The sequence below is a fragment of the Carassius auratus genome, chromosome 16 (assembly GCF_003368295.1).
Source record: "Carassius auratus strain Wakin chromosome 16, ASM336829v1, whole genome shotgun sequence".
Lineage (NCBI taxonomy): Eukaryota > Metazoa > Chordata > Actinopteri > Cypriniformes > Cyprinidae > Carassius > Carassius auratus.
In genome coordinates, this window is record NC_039258.1 from 812,501 (window position 1) to 829,606 (window position 17,106).

Genomic DNA, 17,106 nt, shown 5'->3' on the forward strand with positions numbered 1-17,106 from the left:
TTTTATATATTATATTTGTAAATGTTTTTATATTTTTAAGATGTTTTGTAGTTTTTTTTTCATTTCAGATATTTTATTCTACAGTCATTTGCTGTACATTAAAATAAGAACGAAAAAGTATGTCTTAGCAACTAGATGAAAAAAAAAATTTAGTGTGCTTTTTTATTTAATTACAATTTTAGTTAAAGTTTTAGAAATTTGGTTGTTTTAGTAATTTTGTTGCATTTTTGCCTTTTCATTTTAATTTTATATATTATATTTGTAAATGTTTTTATATTTTTAAGATGTTTGTAGTTTTTTTTTCATTTCAGATATTTTATTCTACAGTCATTTGCTGTACATTAAAATAAGAACGAAAAAGTATGTCTTAGCAACTAGATGAAAAAAAAACTTAGTGTGCTTTTTTATTTAATTAAAATTTTAGTTAAAGATTTAGTAATTTGGTTGTTTTAGTAATTTTAAATATTTTTTTTAATTACTTTTAAAATAAAATAAACTAGCTGAAATAAGTTTTTAAGTGTTTACATTTTTTATTTATTTCAGTTAATATTTATCTCATAATGTTTTTGTTTTTTTTACACTTTATCAGAGTTTTTCACATTTTTCTTTTTTTCCTTTTTTCTTCTTTTTTCTTTAGGAAACTAAAATAATCCTTAAAAGGCTTATGATTATGATATGGGACATTTTATCACATCCCATGATATAGGAATTTTCTTTTTTTTTTTTTTTTTTTGCCCTATCATCATACCAACCTGTTTCACTCCACTGTCAAACTCCACACTGAACTTCAGGCCAAAACACAATTCAATTAAAAACAAGATGATCTTATTCCTGACCCACGCGATGGGATCCGGGGTGCCCACCACTGTGATGCCAGGATGCTCAGTGTCCTTAGTGTCCCTGTCTGCATCTCTTCTATAAAGTCTGAAGTGCTGGCCAGCAGACGGTCTGCGCAGGTGATGCCACGCGCGCTTTGGAGAGGTCGCGCGGCTGGCATGAGGGCGCACGCGCTGATGCCCCCATAGCTGGCAGTGGATATTGTGTTTAATTGACACAATACCCCCCTTCCACGGACAGGCCAAGAACGCGAGTTCCCGACGCGCAGCCAAACACGTGAATCGTTGCATCACGGACGCGCATTTCTTTCGCAATTGCGCAATGCCGATCTGGTCTCTGTAAAACTGGTAAATTACAGACGTACCGTCCTCAGTGCCGCTTCCGGCAGACTTATGAAACTAACTCACTGTACCCATAATGCTTTTGATTTCTCATCACTTGTGTCATTTCTCCAGTAGATGGAGGCAAAGCCCCGTGCCTCCCGTGCGCGCTCCCGCGCAGACGCTGGATGGCATGAGGATGCTGATGGATGGCCTTGCAATGTAAGTAGCATTTATTATGAGGATTTATAAATAAATAAAGTATGCAGAGCAAGTTTTCGTTTAACGTGAGTAATGTTGTTCAGAATGGCATATGTTTGTTCAACTAAGTCGTCCCAGGTTGACAATATAATAACGTGCATTAAGTTATTTGGTTACTAAAATCGCAGTTAAAATGTATGAATGTCGTTGCATTAGATCAAATCTCTCAAATGTATGTTCTTCACAAAATGTTATTCTCATATTTTGCTCAGCGACTCAATCAGACGGTGTTTTGGCGGTTTTGAGGGTATTTATGAAGCCAAATCTACAAAATGAGACGATCAGAAAATGTACTTTTTTCCCCTTCATTGTAAACATTATTAGAGACACCGGAGCTAGTTGTTCCAGAGGGATTATTGATGTTATGTCATTTTATGCATAGAGTTCTTGACTTGTGATTAATGATTGCAAAATGACTTATTTTGTTACATGGACTCACAAAAACGTTTAATTATTATTATTATTTTAAATTCATAAATGCATTTAAATAATCTTTCATATAATCGTATGTTTAAAATCTTGAATTTTTGTCTACGTTTAATTGTTATATTTACTATATTGTTGAATTGTTTAATCTGTAATTGCACATACAGTAGTCGGTGAAGCTAATATGACAGTAACTTTAAAAACAGCCAACATCTTGACTACAAAAATGACTACTGAGCATACTGTATGGGGAAAGATGTCACCATTAAACAGCCTATTATAAATAGGCTTTTAGCCACTTTCAAACAGGTAAACAATTATATAAAAAAACATATATACAATTTTTTTTTAAATGCATAAAATTCTGAAATTTTAAAACACCTGTGACAACTTGCCCCAACCTTGGGTGTAAGAGAAAGAAAGAAAAAACACCCCTGCAATGAGAACACAGTAGAGTCTAGTGTGCTTTTTACAAAAATTAGTGGGAATTTAATAATAAATTTCTCTCTATCTATTGTTTTATCATTTAACCTAGCAAACTTCTTTTTGCATTTTCCATCCATCTGCGTGAATATGAACATGTGTGTACTGTATAATACAAGCATTGAACGATATGATGAATGAACTATTGAATAAAAAGCAGGTTAGGCAAGTGTTCCTGTTGAATCATCTAATGCAAATGAGTGACACAGGTGGGCTAGCTGCTTTAAAAGTGCCCCCCTCTCCGGAGCTAGCGGCATCACCCAAACACACCTCACAGGTGCACAACATCATTGTTTCAGAAGCTTAAATGTGATCAGCAGAGCAAAACATCATTAAATTCCTGCTGTTTCCGCTGATTACAGGTCGTAAGCTTTTGTATTTGCCTGCTATCTGTGTTTTCTTTTGAAAATGATGATTATTCATTCAGGGTTGAGGCATAAAAACCAAGACTACAGACACCTGCACGATTTACCCGCCCCTTTAAATTCTGTGACTATTTTTATTGATAAATAATTGCTATTGCAGCTCATCATTATTGAATTTGCGCTCAGATATGGAAACCTTTCTAAGATGTATTATAGTAATTATCTCTGTCAGTCTGAAATGCTTTTACATCTGTGGCTTGAATGAACAGAATAATAAAAAATCTTGCAGCAGTTCCGATTTCAATTAATTACTTCGCCAGAGTGATTACAAACTTTAGGTCATGATTTTATAGCGGAGAGAAACTCAGAGTGCCTCCAATAATAAATAGCAGAGGAAAAAGTTTTATTCACACGTAACCTTTTGCATGCTTTGTTATCTGGATTTCATTTTGGACTTGCAAGACAAAAATAGTCTTGATTGCGGTGAATATAAAGGAAATAATAAATGGGGAAAAAAAGGCATAATTGAAAAACCTGCTTCCAGTTTTTGCAATGACACTAAATCAGTTTGCATATTAATGCAGTAACATTAATGCATGAATAGTGTTGTACTTTTAAACTGTTATCTTACAAAACATTTAAAGCCTGGCTTATATCTGTTTGTACACAAAAATATGAGACGTATATGTATGAATGTGTTACCATGAGTGACATACTGTAACTTTGACGCTGGATAATGAGAGAATCAGTGCAAATGCCAAAGCAATAGTTTCTGATTTTTTCCCCCTAACGGATTATTTTTTCTTGTTTTTGTATCTATGCATAAATTAAAAAATCTGCTGAAATTTATTATTCATCTGAGATGTGATTAATATGCAAAATTATGCAAATTAAGATGCAATTAGGCTCCAATTCTCTAGTGGAATTTTCCATTATAATTTAATACAAAGTAACAGAGTAATTGGTGTCACGTGTAATTACGGTTACTCAAGTGTACTTTCAGGCATGCAAATGATGTGCTATATGTTGGTTATCCGATGCAAATGTGATGCTTTAACAAGTTGGGAACGCCAAATATCTGACAAAAACCTGTGTGGAGCAAAAATACTGCATTTACCTACTATAGTATTTATTGCCTAATGTCTGTAAACGCCTAGCTGATATGAAATACTTGTAAAAAGTTTCTTCTGTACTTCATTTAAAACAATTTTAAACAGCAAATGCATGATTAATTAATCGAGAGCCTGCATGGTATATTTCGACTTTTTAAATGCATGTAAAATGACCAAAGATGTAATTTTACATGCATTTAAAATATCCAATCTATACGTCTCAGACTTTGCACGCAGCTTCAACTGACAAAGCTAGAGAAGAAGAATTTAAAAACTTTCCGGGGCGATTAACACAAACAGGCTTCTCGAGTGCCTTCGAGATCAGCTCCTTCTTGGGAGGTAAATTGATTTTGAATTGTTACATGGCTGGTTACATGACTTGCTTGACATCTAGCCCAATGACATTATAACACAGATGCTCGCTTCATTGAGCTATGCCTTTCTTTTCTCGCTGTACATCCTCTCTCCCTCTCCTCTCTCAGAACAAAGACTTGGGTTCCCTGCACCCTCCCTCTGCTGCACCGCCTCCGCTCCGTCCCCCTGCCCGCACAACTCTCTCAAAGAACATAATCCCTCAACAAAAATCGACGCACAAAGGAAACTTGAGCTCAATCCTATAACGCACAGCCGTGGCAGACAATACCCCCCTCCCACCAGCCCATCCGTGCCTCTTCAGGAACGCTAAATGCCCTGTGGCAAAAATCAGTCCTGATCCCTCCCAGCCTGGCTGATTAGAGGCGTCCCGCTCTGGGTTTTGCCCATTAGTGTATGGCACACCGTACGGGCTGCCCACTGCAGTGCACCTCCAGTTCCCCGTTCTCAAGGGCCCGGTGATTGATTGCTCAAAATGTATATGCGTAATGTTTTTTGCACTCCTAAAGAGAGTTTGAATCCGGCCTATGTCGTATCCCTTTCCTTGACTTTCCCCATCTTCTTTGTATGTATTTTTATGTCTTGCATGCATAAAAATATGGTTTTGCGTGATCAAATTCAGTTGATTTCATCAAGTTAACATGATCTAATTGGTTACAGAAGCAGTTTCATTGAAATTTTGTAAGTGTATGTTTTCATAACTTTTATATTCTTACATTTTACACAATTGTTTTTAAGGAGAGAAAACTTAATATAGAATATGTTGCTTAAAAAAAAAGGTTTCCATTTGTTTCGGTGAGGCCAGTGGAAAAATTGGCCAGGGAAATCCAGACTTGCAGCCCTTGCTGAGTGCTTATTTTTCCATGCTGAAAACTTATACTGCATATATAATCTAAGCATAATTTAGTTTTTGTGAAAAAATTGGCAGGGCACAAATACAAATCCAGAACAGAAGAAAAAAAAAATCCTTATTGTTTAACTCTGTATATGATTCTTTGGGGAATATAAAACTTTTTAGGGGGTGTCTAAATTATATTATTTTGGGTAAACAAAACATATTCTGCATGATTTTTAGCAGCATTTTATGTAATTTTGTTATGGTGAAGACAGTGGAAAAATTGGCAGGGCAAGTAGAAATCCAGGCCCCCTCAGAAAAAAATATTGCTTTGTATATGGTTCTTTGAAGAAATGAAGTTTTTGTCTGAAATTGTTTATCAGTCAGGAAAACGTATACTGCATATAAAATATCTCATGCTAAAAAGCATAATTTTGTTCTGGTGAAAAAAATGGCATTGCAAGTACAAATCTTTGAGCTTTGAATATGATTGTTTGGAGAGTAAAAAAAGCATTTTTTGACCGTTTCTGTAGTAAAGAATTTATACTGCATGAAGAATGGTGCTAAAATATGTTGCTATATTGCTTAAAAAGGTGTAATTATGTTGGGAAAATTGGCACTGCAAGTAAAAATCCAGGCCAGCTAAAAAGATCCTTGTTATTGATATCTGTATGTTTTTTTTGGCGAGTAAAAAACATTTTTGGTCCATAATTGTTTCAAGAAAACTTTAAATTACATATAGAATATGTTGCGAAAAGTTTGTATTGGTGAACAAATGCGGTAAAATTGTCAAGGCAAGTACAGATCCTTATTATTGAGATCTGAATATGGTCATTTAGAGTGTTTCTTTTCTTTTTTTATGTCATCTGAATTAGTTTTTCTGTAAAGACCTTATATTGCATATAGAATTTTTTTTTTTATTTTGGGTGAAAAAATAGTGAAAAAAATTGGCAGGCAAGAAGAAATCCGTATTGTAAAGCTCTGTATATGGTTCTTTGGAGAATAAAAAGTGTATTGATGGTTCATTATAGTTTGTTTAGCTCTTTTCTTCAGAAATGATAAATAAAAAATTTTTTTGTTAAACTTCGTAAGATTCTCCTGTGACTTTGCATGGAGCTCTAAGTGTATTTTTCCTGCTCGAGGTTTAGAAATGTGCATCTGACATGTTTTCGTTTGTGTGCTAGGTTTACTTATGACCTACTGATACCCAGATATTCGATGCATCTTGGATTTCCTTTGCATTTGTAGGCCAGTCTATCTAAAGAAAGCTGCACAGATGATATCGTATTCAACTCGCTGCCAAAGTTGAGCATCAGGTGTTCAGATATGACTGTCAGAAATATGGGGATTGAGGTAAGGTGCAACAAAAGATGCACAACCGAGCAAGGCAGGAACTAAAACTGGGTTTGTGGCATCAGCATTGTGTACAATAATATAGGGCAATGCACGTTTGTCTGCGTTGTGTTTCCTGCATGTGGCAGTTTAATAATAGCTCCCCAGCTTCCAAAATGCAGAATAATGCTGCTACATGAATCTCAGCCAAGGCATCTTTAATGCGTCCCTTTAGCTTTGGGCATGCAAGTTCACAGTGGGGGAGCGTGGGTGATGCCGATGTAATCTTATGTTCGAAGCGTAAATGTTCAGCCCGGTTCGTCTGTGTGGTCTTTCTCTTTCTGTGCATTCGCAGAATGGCAGTCGAACGCAGCCCCCGTCTGAAGATTACATCGACGACAAACACTGCTTGCAGAAACTAGGCCACGCTCTGAAGTTTTTGAGGGTGAAGGAACCACGCTGTACGTCCTCACCTGGCTGTGATCTCACCGATGGGGAACGTGCTCCGAGTCGGCTCATGTGGGAGATTGCGTTTTGGTAAACGTCTCTAGACGGCACGTGCCTTCTTGTAGTGATTAAGAGAACAGAAATTATGTTGCATAATGGAAAATGTGGCATGCTAACGTGTCTCGTAACATTTCTTAGTAAATCTGTGGTCGCACTAGATGCAGTCGTTCTTGAATCTCAGATTAATATGGGAAGACAATATTTGAGTGCAATGACCAGTAACACTGAAACCTGTTTGATAACAGTCAACAGTTGTCTGGTGAGGTTAGTAGTGCAGAAAAAAGTTTTAAACTTATGCAGTTAATATTTCATGATACAGGGCTTAAAGTTCTCCGATTTCTGGCATTCAGCGCTTGGCTGCGGGAAAAAATAATCCAAATCTTGGTGATTGATATCTCTTTCGAGTCCATGAGTTCACCTACCAATGCTATGAGAGGAGTTTCACTCTCAACCAAACTAACATTATTAGCCAATCAGAATGTTTTGCTCGACAAAAAGCTGCGTGTGGTTAAAGATGTCCATCTAGCGCATATTTACATAGAAAAGCTAATTATAAAGCAGCGGAGCTTTGTAAACAGTTCAGAGTAATTATCTCATCTCCATAAGAACGATATGATTGCCAGAACAAATTTACCTGGATTTTTGAAAAGGTCCTGTTCACTCATGATCTATTAATGGTAACTTACCTGTAATTTACTAGTGAAGACTATATGTGTGAAAGGGGCTAAACTTTTCCTCTGTATACGCTGTGAATGTGAATTAACGTTCGTCTGGAAAAACATTATGCTTTATCTCACTAAAATTGTAACATAAATCATTTATAAACCTTTGACAACACATACATCAACCTATGTCTAAATATGCCATACATTATATACCATGATTTCAAAATAAAATGTTCTGCATGTGGCCAAATATTACAATTTAATGGATTTAAACATAATTTAATCATGCTGTAAAGTGAAACGTCACCAAGCCGTTGGCGCCGTCTGCAGGTGTTTGTTTTAATACATAAAATGTACTTAAGTTGATTATGCTCATATTATCTATAGGCATATTACATTATGTATTTTAACAGTGTTGTTTAATACAATCATGAGATTTCTTGGTTTGTATATTTTATTTGAACCAATTATTATTGCCTCATAGTTAGTTTATATATAAATAGTCATACTAAAGTCTGGTTTTCACTTAGGTCTGCTTTTGTTACTAAAAAATATCAGATTACTCCGTTGTTAAAATTATCAGTAGATTACTTGATTACCAAGATAATAATTAGTTACAGCCCAAGATTAGTTAAAATATTTCTAAATACAACTGCATTGTTTTACTTTTTGTAATTTAAAAGTTAAAATAGTAACCTTTTGAAATATTGTCACGTTCTAGTAAACCAAGTATCTGTATTTTGTCTCATCTCGTGAGCTAAGTGAAGTGGAGCCTAGTGTTGATAAGTAGTGATAGAGCCCATAATTTTCCAAGTGTATGATAACGGCTTTCATTCTTCAGGTCAACCATATATTCATGAAAAAAAATCATTTTGAAAAAATAAAGCAATAACTTTGCCATAGTATCCTTTCAAATGTTAAAGTTCCCACAGTCATTGCATTGCACAAAAAGTTCAGGCTCAAGTTTTTTTTTTTTTTTTTTGCATTAACCTCTGATGATATGATGCAATGAATAAAGCATAATAATAAATTCATAAATAGCTAAATATACTTTATTATATAAAATTAATTGTGTTTAACATCTATAGTTTGCACATGGCTTCTTCTGATTAAGAGCGCAGAAATTATGTTGCATAATACTAATTGTGGCATGCTCATAACATTTCTTACTAAATGTGTGGTCACATTGGTAATATTTAAGATATCTCAGTTTAATATACAGAGACAAAATTAAACCTGACTAATGAGTGAGTTTAGGAAACCTGTTTGAAAACAGTCAACAGTTGTCAGGTGACATTAGTAGCACAGAAATAAAGTTTGAAACTATGTAGTTATCCTAATTTCGAAATGAGCTTTTAGAATTATAATTCGTATACTGTAAAGCATATGCATGATAATGCATATTAATGAACTAATATTTTCATCAACTTTCATCAACATCTTTAAATTAAAAGTTAACCCTAAAAATGAAAATTCCACTCTTACTCATCATCACATCATTCTAAACCCATACAGTTTTTTTTTTCTATGCAACACAGAAGGTGTTTTGGAGAATGAATGCCCATTTTCATATGACTAATGTTGGAATATACATTATAATGATTTTCTATATGGTGTTTCAGGTCACCTGTATGCAGTAAAAAGATGAAACTTCTATGCATTCTCTTGCATTCCCTTTCCAGTGGCCATATGCATTTGAATGCAAGTGGATGGGGCTCAAAGTCTAATGTGACGCCCCATTAGGAGAATCGGTGGGTGATGTGTTTGTTATGAGTTAAAGCATTTCTGTAAGCGCAACACTTTATCAAACATTTGAACAATAACAAAGTGCCCACATGTCCCAAAAGAACTACATTTCAATTGTGTGTGGTGTTACACTTTGGAGAAAAGGCGACTGCTAAATGGCAATTAACAACAAAAAGCGCTCTAGAGAGTAAAACAATCTTTCTCGTTCTTTTCTCTTTCTCCTCTTTTGATTGTTCGTTTGAATTAACACCCGAATAAGTGAATCATAAAGACTGACAGTTGGGTTTCTGGTTCAGCTTCTCAGTTTTTGCTTCTATGGAAGTACACAAACATGAAACAGACATTATTTGAAATATTTGCTCAGCAGATGTGTGTGTGTTTTTTTTAAATAAGTAAAGGAAAAAAAGGGGTTGGGAATACACGCTGTAATTTGGTTCTTCTCTTCATGGATTACTGTCACTCCCCATCAGCCACTCTGTGTGCGCTTGCCAGTCCTGTTTGCAATTTCTGGGCTTGTGCTGTACCTTGAAATATTTGCCAAATGGATTTTATAGAGGCTGTAATTAAATTTAGTCCACCTTCACATGGTTTAGGAGGGCAGAGGCAGCCTCTCTGCTTTGAGTGGGTTTTCCTGGTGGTTTTCTCAAACACGGTAAAGCCTTAATGTCCAGATTAACACATCGATTTTGTGATAATGTTTAATTTTTGAAGAGGATTTGAGGGGAATTTAACAGTGCCAATATTGACTGTTAAAGTATACAGGTTTTCCACAAAACATAAAAGCACAACATGAGCTGCAGTTTCTTTTTATAATACCGAGTAGTAATTGTTATTTTTATAGTTTCCATATAAAGAAAACATTTTTTTTAAGTTTTAGTAATTTTTTATTGTCTATAAAGTCTATATATATATTTCATTTCTTTATTTCAACTTACATTTCTTTTATTTAAAGCAACTTTTATGATTTTAGCTGCAGTTCAAGTCTTGGTTACTACTGTATATTAAGCGTGACGACCTGTATAAATTTAGCTTACAAAACAATGATGCATATCCCATAATGCATATTCGCAAACTATTATTTTCATAAACTTCACCTCTACTTTAAAGGAATAGGGAACCCAGAATTTAAAATGTAGTTTTTACTCACCATCATGTCGTTAAATGAAACACAGAAGAAGATTAGAAGAATGTTCAAGCTGCTCTTTTGCATAATACCACTACATTATTATTCATTTTATTTCTCAAGAGAAACATATCATTTTAATTAATGCTTTCTCTAATTCGAGTGTTTGTGCATCCGTACATGAAAATATAATAATTCCTAAATTTTATTTTGCAGGATTTGAACCCCTAATCTGGCGTACAAGCGCATCATGCTACGGTCACAGGTATGTAGGTATTTAATTTCTGTGTAATAAGAAATATAAAACGTACTTTTCAAATTGGCTGTATATACAGAGAAACGGTGCATCAGAAAAAAAATCCTTTGAAACACTAATTAAACAAAGAAAGTAGCGCTTTCTTATAAATCACAGTGTGAGCATTAAATGTGAGACACATGCACACATGACACACATACGCAAATTACTTCATGTCGGCCTGTAATTACCACTGGTTCGCTGGCCCTTTTGGATAGCAGTTATGGTGACATAATTCATTAGTGTTTGCCCAAAGAAATGATTTGAAATCTTTAAAGTGCTCCTTCAAGCATAATAGCTATTAAGGGGGCCACATGCAAGACTGAAGTGTTAAACGGTTTGTTGAAGTCAGCTGGGGTACAAGAGATGATAAATATAAATTATAGTTAATATACTGCACCAGTGGTTTTTAAAAAATCAAATGCTGCTGCTGACACAGAAGACTGCAGCAGCGGCAGCTCTTCACGGATGCACGCCACAAAATGCACAACGCCCACAAACAACACTTCACTTTCACAACTCTGAGAGGTTAGTGCATTGCTTATGCCTGGGTACACAAATTTGATTACTAACAACATGTTTTGTACACCTGCAACCCACATACAAACAATAGTGGGTGCGTTCACAGGGTGCAAATACCCTTATTTGATTAAGAACAGTTGAAAACTTTGCACTTTAAAAGTAGTTTTTTTTTTCTTTTCTTTTCTTTTTTCCGCTCGCTATGCAATCTACACTTCGTGTTGTTTGTGTTTGTAACTTAATTTGTTCAAACCGCACGTTATAACTAGTGACAAAGCCTTCTGGTAACAATATGTTTTTCCCAATGCTGCGGCAAGGTATTTTTATCATTTATGAGCTTAGGTGCAAATGAATAAAAAGCAGACAACTGTGAAACGTGGTCACATGACAAGCAGAGCAGGTTGAATATGTAGATTTGGTTTTGTGATTTATACTTTTGTCTTTGAAAACTTGAAAGGAACGTCTTGGTCGCAGAAATGTGGGGCTCCCAAAATGGAAAATTTTAAGAATCTGACCCTGAAAAATATATTCATTGATCGATTTTTCAAATGGATTTAAAATAACATGCCATTTCAGATTTTTTTTTGCTATAGTATCCTTTCAAATGTTAAAGTTGCCACAGTCATTGCATTGCACAAAAAGTTCAGGCTCAAGATTTGTTTTTGTTTTTTTGCATTAACCTCTGATGATATGATGCAATGAATAAAGCATAATAATAAATTCATAAATAGCTCAGGATTATAACAGCTAAGGAAAACTAAAACTGAAGCAAAAATTAACAATGTCTCCGTTACTTGAAATAAAGTAAATATTAATGGAAAAAATTAAATATAAGACACAGAATTTCTCGTTTGAATTTAGCTTATCTTAATGTAGAAAAAAAAACTGTATGGCAATGTTTAAAAAAAAAACACTGAAAATGACATACAAAAAGATTTTAAAATTTAAAAAACTGATTTGAAGTATTAATAAAAACTAAAGTAGTTTTCATACAAACAACACACCGACATAAGTCATGCATCTATTATTATTATCATTATTGTTCTTAATTTATTTTTCATTATTTTATTAAATTTTTATCATTGTTTGGATGTCTATGGTGGTTAAGTCCCTGATTATACTCTAGTTTTGCACCTAATCTGGATTTCTGGACTGAATTTGGATGAAAGAATGACGTGGTCTAATAGCTGCTCCCACCGGCAAGGCCTCCTTTGTGAGTGTGGCTTGTTCATTGTCCGCATGGGCCGACTAGCACCATATATACGGCATTCATCACTTTGTCTGGTCTTTGTGTGTCTCCTTTTGAACCAAACAGCAGGAATTATTAGTGGCTTAACACTGAGAGGGTCCCGACGTGGCTCTGACGGCATAAGCCTCTTCCCCAAAGCCGCGCTGCCCTTCCTTATCCAGGGATAGAAAACACAGAGCATGTTCTTAACATCATCAAGATAGTGTTGATTCAGAATGAATCTGAGTGAGAGAACGGTGTATTCCCAGAATCGGCTGACGTTTAGGGAATTCCTGGGATTGATATTATTATTATTAACGTCACCGACGTTCTGGTAAACGTGGTTTTCCGGTCCGCGGGGGGAGGGAGGCGATACCGGCTCACAACACCTCTGCGTCTCGGGTCCCGCTGATTTTGGGAGCGTGTGAAATCCGTGGCACCTCTCCTGCATTCCTGGCTGAATCGGTGCCATATCTGTGATGGACTGAGGCAGAAGAGCAGGCAGCCGGGGATGAATACGGCTTAATCTTTACACAGGCCACATGTGTGCGCATGATAACATGGATGCTTTCTTCCTGTGCTGGGTTATTCTCATCCGGCTGCCAGGTTGCTGCCTCGAACAGCCGTGTTTTGCTGCGATATTTAGCTTGCACCAGAAAAGAACGATGGCACCTCCTAAGGAGGGGGTTAATGCATGTTTTTGGAATTGGAGGCAAAAATTGCTGTAATTCCTGACACATTTCGAGAGACAGATACGGCGCCTTTTTTGCTGCAGACAATATGTAAAAGCAACTATAAATGGATGGTTGGCTTCTCAGAAGCTGATGTTTGATTTAAGACCTTGTTGTGATGGAGATGAGATGAGGTTATTTTTGGATTCCGGTGACAGCCGGATTCTGTTTGATGGAATCGACCGCACGGAGACCCGTTGGTTTTGAAATGCAGAATTTATGGTTTTGCATTCACACGTTGTTGTTTTTCCCGTCTTCTGTTTTTCCCAGGATCACTAAAACATTAATTGTGATTGCATTACCATAAATGATTCTATAGCATCTCCGTCTGTAATTAAGGCCCGTGTTTCTGCGGCCTTCGGCCTTGAGTTTGGCTGAACCCCAGGTGTAGATCTCGGCTAGTCTAATGAGCAGACACGGACTCCTCTCCTCTCTGAACCGCAGCCGTCCTGCACACAGCTCAATTAAAAAACGCAGGATGTGCCGTGATATTAGCACAAAATTAATAGAGTCTCACTAATTGAATCTATCAGATTCAGTGGGTAGTATATCTTCTGCACAAACACAATTGCGTGTTTGGATAGATAACGAAGGTCTTGCTAAGGTGCCACCACCAACCCAGTCCGTGCGTCTGTTTTTCATTAGCAGTCTGAATCAAATACATTTATTTTAATGTTTTAAAATTCTATATGCCTATTTATTTGTTTTGTTTGTTAGATATATTTTGGATAAATGTCTTAGTTTGTTTGCATGTTATTAATTAATACATGTATTTATTTGCATGTTTTGTGTATTTATTTGTTTGCATGTTTTATTTATTTTATTGGTTTTGTTTTCATATTTATTTATTTATGTTTGCATGTTGTATTTACGTATGTGTTTATTTCAATCTAGGTCTGTTTGCATGCTTTTGATATTTTTTTAAATATTTTATTATTTATTTGTCTGTATGTTAAATTGCTAAATGTTTTATAGGAGTGTTGCAAATTTAGATTTATTTGCATATTTTTATACGTGTATTTAAGGGTTCCATAATTTAAAAAAGAACAAGATGCTGCTTTATGCACATCCTCTTTTGAGAGATTTTACTCTGTGTAAACACTTTGTTGTAATTATTATTTTAGCACGTATTTCGCCTTTGCTCTTTGATGTTGCTGTCACACAAAGACATCAGAAATCATGACATCTGTTTCGAAAGCACGTTGTTTGTTTGCAGTAATAATACATCTGCATCTCCTTCAGTCACTCCTTAGTTGTTCAAGTAGATACAATTGCAATGTCAGATGCACCTCTAATTGAAAATTTAATTATCTTTCTGAAGCCATCAGCTGTCACTTACGATGATCAGATACTGGTATCGTCCCTCGGGAGCGGCGTTATTTTGGTCGTAATGGTTTGGGACTCTACATTTTGTTGCATGTGAACGTTTGATCACTGAACAGACCATTTATAGCTCAGTCTTTAATTGAAGTCAAATTAGCGGTACTATACACAGTGTTTAATTTCACATAGGAATTGTTTTTTTAAACATGGCTCGACTAACACAATCAAACTTTCCATTAGTCCACTTATGTCTCTTGATGCCTTTGTTATTTTCTCATTACGCTTTATTTGAAACTCCATGACTCCCAAAAATTTCAAGAGAAAGGGATGAAATTATCCGATATGTTAACTATTATTCAATGAGGAATGCTTTAGCAGGAGTCATGACACCTCGGCAGGCAAACACAACATTTTATTTGAGTGTTTCTCTCAATCGCTTTGGCTCATTTTCCCCTAAACTCTAAATGCAACAGTCACTGTTTTATTGGACATCAAAACTCAACTGCATGTCTGCGAAATGTAGTAAGTCATTCATGCTTCAAAATCTACATTTTGTGTCAGTAAATTTCCCACTGCCATCGTAATGAAGTTTGCTTCCCCAAAAAAGAACACTTAAAAATGAAAAATGACTGGAAAAGTACTCACTCTCAGGCCATCAAAGATGCAGATGAATTTGTTCGTTCATCAGATTAGGAGAAATGTAGCATTACATCACTTGCTCAAAAATGAGAGTCTAAACAGCTGATAAAAACATCAGAATAATCCACTCCACTCCGGATCATCAATTTATGTCTTGTGAAGCCAAAAGCTGCATGTTTGTAAGAAACTTAATTAAGGAGTTTTAACTTCACACCTACCAAACGAGTCCATAATTCATAATAACCTATTGTCCTCTCACATCGCTAATATATTTGGATAGAGGACTCATATTTTAGCCCAAAAGCAATGATTTGATTAAAAAAATGTCTTGATGGATTTGTTACTTGTTACAAACACACAACTTTTCACTAAAACGTTAACTGATGGATTGGAGTGCTGTGGATTATTGTGATGTTTTTATCAGCTGCTTGGATATATATATATATATATATGTTTGCTATTGACTTAAAGGATCTGAATGTTTTCTTATGAGAGTCTTTAATGTTACAGGGCAGAGTCTGAGAGCGTACTCTGAGATTATTTCATTATCTTTAATATTCTATATGCTTCTTGGTCAAGACGCTGACATGTTCATTTCACGCTGTAAAAAATGGCACAAGCTTCTTGCATTTAAACCAATACTCCTATTTTTGCCCATAAATAGATATGTCATGAGCTTTCTGTCAATCATCTTGTACAATAAAAATGTGGGCGTCTTATAGTTTAGGTCAGTGCAGTGGGGCGAATAATTTTTTTCTGTCTCAGTGTTTTTTTTATTTATTTAATTTTTATTAAAGAAAGCACATTCTCCATGGTAACAAGTTATATGTTGTTTATTTATATATATATATATATATATATATATATATATATATATATATATATATATATATATATATATATATATATATATATATGTGTGTGTGTGTGTATGTATGTATGTATATGTATGTATGTATGTATGAACATTATTAATTCGTTTTAAATATATGTGAATGTTTTTATACTAGAAATATGTGAGATATATGTGTGTGTGTGTCTGTGCGTGCATGCAAGACCCCAGAATGAATATTATTTATTAAGTTTAAATGAGTTGCACTTGCAGAATGTGGCAGAAATTGTAATTCTTTCAAGAGAAATTCATTCAGAGACAGTTTAAGATGAGACATCGTCTCTGTACAGTATTCCCACGGCATGAAACTCACGACAGATTCAGAAATCATTTTTACTGTAATTAGGGAAATACTCTAAATGTCATTTAGAATCTTCATACCACTACAATGAATTCCACACTTTGGCAATTAGTCACTGTTACTCATCGTTTTCGCTCTTTGTTGTGGCACTTTCCGTTTCAAAACTCCTACGGCTTACTTGAAGCAAACCATCGCTGGTCTTTCCACAACAAGAACAGGAGACACTTTTTGTTGATCTGTGCTTCTATTTGTGACAAAATTCACAAATAGAATGAAAGGAAAGCGATTAGCATGCTGTTCAAAAAGCTGAAACTTTGGCCCTATTTGTTCACAGTGAATGCATGTTTACGGCGCCGTCTCGTTTAAAAGTTGTTGATGGGTATCTCCTGAAAGTGAATGATCGCATTACGTTATGCATTTAAATTAGCTTACCAAAAATCCATTCATGCTTCATTATACTCGATTTGCTCAAGTGTTCGGTAAACTCTGAGTATCCAAAACAAAGTGTAGTTATTTTAAACTAGCTGTTTAAGAGAATGAAGGTGTGGAAGGAAATGTATGACCTTAAGATTTTGTGGTTGCTTTCACGTTCATGTGGGTATTTCCTACCAATTATAAAAGACACAACGGTATTGCGGTCATGAGCATTTCTGAAACTACATACAGTCAATATTGACTTTGATTGTCAACGTTTTATCTCACCTCAATGACGTTTGCATGTCATTTTCACCTGTTTCCCAAATTCACAAGCCCCAGCCTAATCTTTAAAACCCAGACTTTATGTTTTAACCGAT

The 17,106-nt window shown here is 35.2% G+C and overlaps 1 protein-coding gene and 1 long non-coding RNA gene across 2 annotated transcripts in view; one reads left to right on the forward strand and one right to left on the reverse strand.

Annotated features, from left to right (window-relative positions):
* Positions 1–1,254, reverse strand: part of si:dkey-82o10.4 (m-AAA protease-interacting protein 1, mitochondrial) — a 6,451-nt gene extending 5,197 nt beyond the window's left edge. The window contains exon 1 of the mRNA XM_026283222.1: positions 753–1,254. Coding sequence (XP_026139007.1) covers positions 753–1,127 — 375 coding nt within the window. The 5' untranslated portion in view covers positions 1,128–1,254. The remainder of the gene's footprint in view (positions 1–752) is intronic.
* Positions 1,255–1,312: 58 nt separating this feature from the next.
* The window catches only part of LOC113115681 (uncharacterized), a 29,043-nt gene continuing 13,249 nt past the window's right edge, over positions 1,313–17,106 (forward strand). The window contains exons 1-2 of the long non-coding RNA XR_003293930.1: positions 1,313–1,379; positions 10,601–10,649. This is a non-coding gene — a long non-coding RNA (uncharacterized LOC113115681). The remainder of the gene's footprint in view (positions 1,380–10,600; positions 10,650–17,106) is intronic.